The 9188-nt window shown below is 40.9% G+C and overlaps 1 protein-coding gene across 1 annotated transcript; it reads right to left on the bottom strand.

The window, feature by feature from the left end:
* Positions 1 to 1724: 1724 nt before the first annotated feature.
* Positions 1725 to 3957, bottom strand: LOC103637806 (transcription factor bHLH18). The gene is made up of 4 exons (XM_008660855.4): positions 3688 to 3957; positions 3064 to 3555; positions 2586 to 2945; positions 1725 to 2172 (listed from the first exon to the last, which is right to left on the bottom strand). Exons 1-4 carry the CDS (start codon positions 3724 to 3726, stop codon positions 2104 to 2106), a joined length of 960 nt encoding a protein of 319 aa, XP_008659077.1. The 5' UTR covers positions 3727 to 3957; the 3' UTR covers positions 1725 to 2103.
* Positions 3958 to 9188: the final 5231 nt, after the last annotated feature.

The raw sequence follows: 9188 nt of genomic DNA on the forward strand, positions 1-9188 counted from the left end.
ATCCGTTCCAAATTAAAGTTCGTTTCTATTAACTAATAGATTCACACAGTATTTGATGTATATATTTTATATATATGTCTAGGTTCTCTTCATCTATTAATAGATTTATACAATATTTGATGTATGTGTTTTATTTATGTGTCTAGGTTCATATTCATTCATTTGAATATAGATATAAAAATCAAGAGCTAAAATGATTACTATTTTGAAATGGGAGGAGTATAATGTAAATTCAGGACCGAGATTTTAAAATGCGCTAATATATAGTGGAATGTGCGCACGTACGGGTGCTAAAATATCAGTAAATTTTATGGCGCACAAAACAATGTTTCTGTATATGTTTCCACCTTGGGCCCGTTTGTTTCGTTGGAATTGAATTCCATTTTAATAATTATAATTTAGACAAAACTAATTAAAAGTATATATTTATATATGTAATATATTTGTATATTATTCTAAATCATATGAAAAAGATAGTTATATAGTACATTTATGTTATAGAGGCGCAAGTAGAATAGTGTGCTATAAGTTGTACATCGGAAAATTATCATGTAAATCTATAGAATCAATTTCCATCTCTCACCCCATGAATTTGAGATAGACTTATATGATAACTTTGAAAAGTGGTGGAATGTTATATTCTAAAAAAAATAGTCTATTTCATTAGTAAGATTCCAATTCCTCGAAATAAAAAGAAACAAACGGGCCTTTGTGAAATGCACTCATTTACATGCTGACATGTATGGATTAAATGTTCTGTATGAAAACTGAAGAGTAGACATGCTTGTGTAACCTATATATAAAAAACAAACTCAGACTGCAAACAGCTTCTTTATGTGTGCCGTTGCGCGCCCACAGGTGTGCCACAAAACCACCAGCAGCTCCATATATTGGTGAGCTGGGCGGATTATTAGCCAGGAGAGCAATGTGGAGGAGCTGGCAAGATGCCGTTGAGATTCCGGCATGTCGTCTCAATTATTTACTACTACTACCTTGATCCACAACTTGCATAGGAAAAGTGTGAAACTTTATGTGTGCATGCATTCCGGGCCATCTAGATACATTGTATTGGTTGATTCAGTTTATACAAAATCCCATTGACATACATATATTCATCTCCTCCTACACACGTATATATTAGCCTATCACTCACTACCGAAATCTCGTTCGGCAAATGCTATTTTACACTCGGCAAATATTTTATCAACAAAGAGTTCTTTGCCTACTTTTTTCGGACAGTCGACAAAGACTTTACCGAGTATCGAAAAGCACTTAGCAAATTAAGAATCGAAAAAAAATAAAACACTCCGCAAAGAAACTCTTTGCCGAGTGTCAAAAATAAAACACTCGACAAAAAGCTTATTCGTCGAGTGTTTTCTTTTACCGAGAGTTTTTTGCGTGGTACTCGGTAAAGAGCTTTTTTGTCGAGTGCTCGAAAAAAAAACCTCGGCAAAATATTTGGTACTCGGCAAAGAGCCAAATTCCGGTAATAATGACTATTTAGTATTTACACAAGTACTCTCTCTTTTTCGTTACAAAATAATGCTCGAATATTTATCGTCCGTTAGTTTAATTTTTTAACTAAATCGCGATAAATAAAAAATAACCGAAGAGTGTACAGTAGATGCACGTTGAAACCACGTTTCGTGGCTTCTCTCGCTTAAGCGGATCCTCGGTTACTGTAGCATGTCGGAGCTTTGGCCACTACTCCGTGACAGTTTTAATTTATCATGCAAAACAAGTATTTTGATATATTCGTCTTGGAAACAATTAATGTTACAAGTAAATGAACTGCGGTATGAACAATTAAAGACCATGCAATATGATGATAAAATTGCAAAAAACTAGAGCTGCGCATGCCAGCATCCAATATAATAATTACTCTATTTCGCTACAACGACAATGATAAGGAGCATCGAATTCCCCTTAAAATCCAACTTAGATATCCAGCTTGAGTAATAATCCAACTGAAATCGATCGATCGGAAGCTAATGATCCCCAGCTGATGATTAGTGCCACTTAGATCTCCATTTGTACGTACATATAACAACAGCTTGCATTATTGCGAATATAATAATCCAACTGAAATCGATCGATCGGAAGCTAATTTTTTTTCAATGCAGCATTCAGAGCATTCACAAGTTCAATTGCGGTGGAGAATCCGTCTTCAATCTGCATAGTTTGAAAAAAGAAGACTTAATTAGCATCAATTGAACAACCTTAATGTTGATGTCAGGTTTGAATGTTTTGATGATATATATAGACATTAAAAGTTCATGATCAATTTAATTTGTAGTTCGCGGTTTACTTTCCAAAATTCGTTTTTAGCGGTTGCTGTTATGTTTCTCAAGCATGCATAAATGTGTATATTGAGTTAAACCCTAAACGATTGTTATTGAACCTCGTTATTCAAAGCATTTTTTTGTTGAGAAATGAATTATTTTCTTTATTGCGAACTTCTTTAGAAGTTGGTTTAATTTTTCCAACGAGTCTTGTGACAAATTGTCATGAAGAAGCCATGTAAGGAAACGTACGATGAACTAGTAACACTAGGAGATAAAAGATTATCCAGCCGGCGTACGTACCCGCGCCGTTATGGTGATGTTTAACGAGGACCCGGCGAGCGGCAAGACGTTGGTGTTGACGACGGAGAGGCCGTGCTTCTCCAGCTCCTTGAGCACCGTGATGAGCGCCCCCTTCTTCTCCCGGCACACCACCCTCAGCAGAACGGTCGTCCCCCGGACGTCCGCTTCGACCGTGGGGATCACACCGCCGCCGTCGTCCGGCGAGCCGACGCAGCACCGGGCGTCCAACGGCGGGGACGACTCCGCCGCGCTGCCCGTGCTGCTGCTACTCTGGCGGCGCTCCTCCTGCAGGGCCTTGAGCCTGCCCCTGAGGTGCTGCACGTACTCAATAGTGCTCCCCAGGAGAGACACCTTGTCTGTCTGGGAATTATTATGTTAAACACACAAACACAAACGCAAAATTTAATTTAACCCCCCTGATCACGATTGTATATACTGACCTTATGTCTTGAGCTCAATTATGGTTAGCATACCTCACCTTGGTTATGTCGGGGATCATGGACGCAAGAGCCGCGAACTGGTGATTCATCTTCTGCCGGCGCATCCTCTCGGCGACGATGTGCTCATGCACGCCGGAGCTCGCCCTCCGCCCTCCTTTACTGCTCTCCATCGGTGTCCCAGCTGCAGTTGTGCCGCCGCCGTTGCTTTCGTGCTTCGGCTCTCGAGAAGCGAAGCTCAGCTGCTTCGACTTGCCGCCGGTGAAGGAGAACAAGCTGTCGTTGCCGCCTGCGCTGATGGCCGCCGTCGTCGGGAGGAAGCCCTCGTCAGCCTCGGCGTACGATCTGCGGCTCATGTCTCCGAGAAAGGGGAATCCTGTCGTCTTCGTGAGTTGCTGCCGCTGATCCGACAATTCTACTTGCTGCTGTTCTTGATGATGAGTAGTAGTAGCAGGCTGATCCCAGAGCTCGTCGGCGAGGGATTTGGCGAGCTGCTCCATGGTCATTGCGTCGATGGAGTCGAGCTCCCCGACCTCCTCGTTTTACGGCATCCAATGAAACAAACAGCTTTGATTGTAATCTTCGTTCAAAAACCATAAGAACGTAACGAAGTATATATACGCATGGATTTATTTGAAGATAAGATCATCTGGGGCACGACTTACCAGTTCTGCCAGCCACTCATGACTGGCCGTGGAGTCCATCTCTCTGTGTGAGAGCACCGGCACCACAGTATGATTTAGGGCAGTCACGCAACCATATATAAGACATTGTCAATGTCGAGACAATATGCCACGGTTGGTATTCTTTTAATTTGGGCCAATCACCTAGCCTACCGCACCTTGATCCCGCTCACAGAAAGCAATGACATATGTACTCTCTACATGAGCACGGACGGTTCGCTTTAGATGGCCGAACCATCTGCGACTTGCGCAGAGAACTTCGCTCTTCTATGCATGGCAGCGGACTGTCCGCGCGTACGTAGAGGCTATAATAATCTTATGTAGAAACTGGATCTCGCCACTCCGGAGGGACCTCATTAGAGAGGAAAGATCATAGATGTTGTCTTAGGATCGACAGACCATCTTAGATGCCTCTAAACGAAGTCGAGCTGAGAAGGTGAAGATTGATGATGAAGAAGAGCTACTCATACCTCAATCGACCGTACCCCTCATGTAAAGAAACCGGTAAATAGATTGATTTGATCGATTGAGTGATGCTTTAATCGGTACCCCTCATGTATATAGGGGTGGAGGTCTGAACCCGTTCCTAGGCGCTTCCCCCAACAAATTCTTGTGTGATTAGTCGGGTAAGCACGTGCGTGATAAGAACTCTCGCCTAAGTTAATCCAATTGTGGACCATCCAGGCTACATCCGCGGAATGTTCAAGGCGTGGACTATCCGACCACATGGCTAGAGCATACAACCATGCCCAGGTGCCAAATCTGGTGGTCAACAGCCACAAATACACAAAAAATACTACATCGAGACAGACAAACAATCAATGAGCGTCTCTAATAATAACTAGATACAACATAAAAAAATAATTAGATACGAGGTAAACTGTAGACATCTTTTTATAGGATAATGAGCTCCCACTGTGGCCTCTAATTCTAGTGTCAGCGGGAAGCTTCATCATAGAGGAAATCCTGGACATTGAATTCTTCACGACGAAGGTTGTCATGATTGCGTCCATCATAATCTTGATCCCTGTAGTTGTTCATGTTTATGTGTGCTTCGATGTTGCGCATCTCTTCAGTTGTTTCATCAATCTTCCTCTGGAGCTTTGGAACACGAAGCAATTTTCCTTGCGCTTCTCAACTTGCTGATGGATGAGTTCAAGATTGCTGATCTCCTCATCAAGTTCCTCTTCTCGGGGTGATAAGTTAGTGGCCTTCTTCCTCTAGTTCCCTGCTTCTCTGATGAGAGCTTCGTTCTCTTGATTGGGATCGATGGGTGCAAGGATGGAGCCAGTTGTCATTGCTTTTTTGGCGGCATAGTGTATGCTGATGTGGTCATGGAATCGCCGGCGGTGGGTGCTAATGTTGGATACTTGATTTCAATCCCTTTAAGGCATTGAGAATCAAGGCAACACAAGTTAGGAACGGGGACCTTCGTCCTGAGTTTAACACTTCTTTAGAGTGTTAATGCGAAGGACGAAGGTCTTCGGATAGAAATGACGCGTTATGGAATAACACAGTACAATGTTGCTTGAGAACTTATCTCGTTTGTCTTATCATTTTTATTATTTCTCTCATTACACTAAATAAATTTACAAGCATACCTTCAACTTCTTGACAAAAGGAAGTATGAAGGTTCTTTGAAGGCTAAGCGGCACGAAACTATGTCCTTCGAAAAGGTACTTTATGCAAGACACTGTTCATCTATTTATAGGGAAAATGATCCATCTTTGTACAAAATTACAACTGCACCCCTGAGGCATTATACTCATTGTTTACAAGTGCAGCAAGGATATTACTACCTTTTCCCTTTCTTCACACTTATTGAAGTTAGTTACTTCGATCCGCATTCTTGTTTGCGCGCATAGACGAAGCTTCTTTCCTCGTAGCTTCGGCTGACAGACAGCTTCGCTCAACCATTATCGTATGCCTGAAATAGTCAAAGCCTACTTCATCTGGCTTTCATTGTACAACTGAAACATAATAATGTAGTAGATATTTTGAGGACCTTCGGCAATATAGGCCCCCCAACAATAGGCTCGGTCGACAATCATCATAAACGTGTCTAACACCTTGTTTGTTTATCCCCTATATTATATAATCCAGCTTAAATAAGTTAAGAGGCAAACAAACATCACAGATTCCTGGGGTAGATTATCGATAAACTGGTCATTAGGTACTTATTTTAGATTTTTAGCTTTTTATCCACTATTAGACTAAGTAAACAAACATCTCTAATAGGATTATATAAACTAGATTATATAATCATGGAAGGAAACAAACATGCTCTGAGTGAATCCTCGTCACTGATAGAATGATACCATATCACGACTAGTAATATATAAGTTCAACATGCCTCTGATGTTTCATATATCAGAGATAGGTCTTGGGTAAATAACTGCCAATGACGTATCGTACACTATTAGAGACATCAAACATTTTCACCTATCTCTAATGTTGAATACATCTATAAGATGTACTGTGAGATATTTGGAAAAAGGTTTGTGTTTGTGAACACAAGGTTAATATGTGTCCTTATGATTTAGGGTGTGATGGGTGATTGTCAACAAGAGTAGTGTATTTGGTTAAGTGGTCTAAACTAATCGAAACGTGAGTGTGTTTGTGCAACATGTCTCTTTGCTTGTTGCTTAGGTGTGAGGTAAGGAGACAATGTTCGATGGTGAAGGTGAAGGTCATGCGGGTTCGTAATGATGGACCGAGAGCAGTGAAGGATGAGCGCTAGGTCTTGACCATGGGATTGGAGCTATAATATCTAACACCTATGGACATGAACAAGTGCAAGGACATGGAGAAGCAGATCGTGTTGCCAATATGGTTGAGGATCGACGGGACACACGTCCACGACATGAGGAACATGTATGGAGTACGCTACGCACAAACTTTTGGTAATTGAGCCACAAAATCTCTAGTGATAGTTCACAAGTTTTGCCAAGTTTGGGCCTCAAACCTGGTAGCACAATTATAGAGGGAATTAGAGGTGGCATATGACGTCATCGTGGAGGGTGCGTGAAGGCGAACCAACTTCGTGAAGAGTGTGTGGTCATTAGATCAATACTTCAAGAGTTGGTCCATTTTGCCCCCAGATGAATGGATAAACTTTTTATATCTAGGAATAGTTTAGGACAGAGGGATAACCTTCTATAAATAGGAGGGTAGGTTTGAACCATCCATTCATCTCTCTAGCTTGTATTCTCCATTTTCCACATTCATCTTGTTAGGAGAACCTTATATAAGTTGAACCCATGTCATCTGAGTTGTTGTGTTTTTTAGGAAGTGTGGACGCAACCACACTTTGCCCTCTACATTTTTAATTCATGACAATCTGATGGTTTTTGTTCTTGAGTTATTCTCTCTTCTCTCTGCTCTTCTTGTTTGCAATTTTGAGTTGATATTTGCGTTGGCAAGTTTGGGAAGTGTCTTGTGGTTGATATATGGTTTAAAAATTGTCCTGGAGTCATTGCAATCTCTAGTATAAGCTTATCCAATTCAAGGACATGTTTTCTAATATAATTGTACTTTTGACAAAACCCTATCTTGAGTTTGAGATTTATGATTTGGCTTTGAAGTTTTGATCTTTCTATGATCAAACTTCTCATGTCACTTCTCCTTTTTATCTTCTTGTTATTTGCAAAGTTTGAAGGCAATAAGAGCAAATTTACTCCAGCGACAACACCGATCATTTGAGAGGCACTATTGCTCTACTCTAGTGTCTCACATTTGGTTTCTCCTAAGACTTTTTGGTCTTCAAATTAAGTTACTTTTGGTTCACCAGATTCATAATATTTTCACAAACTTGTTTAGAACATCCAATCAATAATTTATTGTGGTGTTCATGTTTTGAACGCCTTTTGGTTTCTTGGGGGTTTAGGCCAAAATTTGGCAATTAAGCCAAGAGTGCTTCAGAACAAGAATTTTTATTAGCACCCATTCAATCCCCGTCTGCTTGACTATTCATTCCTTAGAGCGGGTTAAGGATAGCTCCGCCTTAGCCAGTTCTTGATTCGAGAAGGCGACAATGGAATATGGTGTTGGCAAACCACCATTCTTCGATGGGACTGAAGGAAATAGTGATGCCTAAGAGAGGGGTGAATTAGGATTTCTAAACTTCCTCTAAACTAGGCCACAAATAAATTCCTAGACCAAAACCTATGCAAATAAACAATCTAGAATGTGTAAACTAGGTTTAGTCTAAGTGTTGCTATCTCTACTGCAAAGCCTAAGTTTCAATCCTAAATAATCAAACTAGAAAGACAAGACAGACTTAAATACTTAATATAAATGCGGAAGGTAAAGAGCAAGGTAGAGATGCAAACTCTTGTGGATGACACCGGTATTTTTACTGTCACACCCGGATTTAAGGGGCAAACCCGGGCGCGAATCAAATGTATGCTAGGATCAAGTCTCACACATATGATGACTCATGGTACAGAAACCAATGTCACATCTTTAATATATAACAAAGTTCTATAAAAAATAGTTAAATAATTACATCATATGAAGACAACAATCGAGCAACCATAGTTGACTGAAGACGACAGCCTAGACCTCTCACGAACTCATTGCGACATCCTTCTTGCTCCTCATCCTGCGGTACCTGTTCTTGACATGGGGGATGTGAGTACGGCAAGGGTGAGGTTGCATACGTTCATTGCTCAACAAGTTGTGGAGAATAATGTGCATGAGCTCACTTACGGTGGGGCTCATGTGAAGTGTAAGGCTTACCAAAGAAGATGGTTAAAGCTGAGCATTGCTTTTAAAGTTGGTCAAAATTTTATTAGCAGTTACTAAGTATAAGTAGATACCAACCCAAATAAATAAGATATCACAATTAATAATAACACTCACAATGCAATGCAAATGACAGATTAAGTTTAATTCCATAAGTTAATCATGTGAGTGTCTGAGCCGCTCATGACCATGAGCATGATTGATATACCAGTTTTACACTCTGCAGAGTTGCACATCTTTACCCACAAGTCATGTTACCCATTTTCCACGAGGTCATGAATCCCATACACCTCTACCGAGGAGGCTAGGCAGGGTAGCACTATGAGGCCTTTCCAAAATTCCACTAGTTCGAGAAAACCCACTACAGTTTCAGGCAGGAAGCATAGGAATCCCTCGTCCGAAAAGCCATCGCAGCTGTTCGACCTGAGAACCTCCCTATACTCTGCAGCGACGCCTCCCCGCTTGCCCCTTTCGAGTAAGGTAATCTCTCCCTAGCTTTCCTAATTACCTGGCCAAGGGCGTCCCATTCCACCCTTGTGGTAGCACTATTTTCCCGGGTGGTTCTCCATGTTCCAATTAATACAATAATCTTATCATGAACAATAAACAAACCAACAATATTAATGGAACATGATCATATATATCATTAATTTCCCAAAACCAGGTAGAGCAATAGCAAATCTACCCAATAGTTCATTTATTTGCAAGGTGTGGGAGAAACAATACTAGGGATACCT

This window comes from Zea mays, chromosome 1, assembly GCF_902167145.1.
Source record: "Zea mays cultivar B73 chromosome 1, Zm-B73-REFERENCE-NAM-5.0, whole genome shotgun sequence".
Lineage (NCBI taxonomy): Eukaryota > Viridiplantae > Streptophyta > Magnoliopsida > Poales > Poaceae > Zea > Zea mays.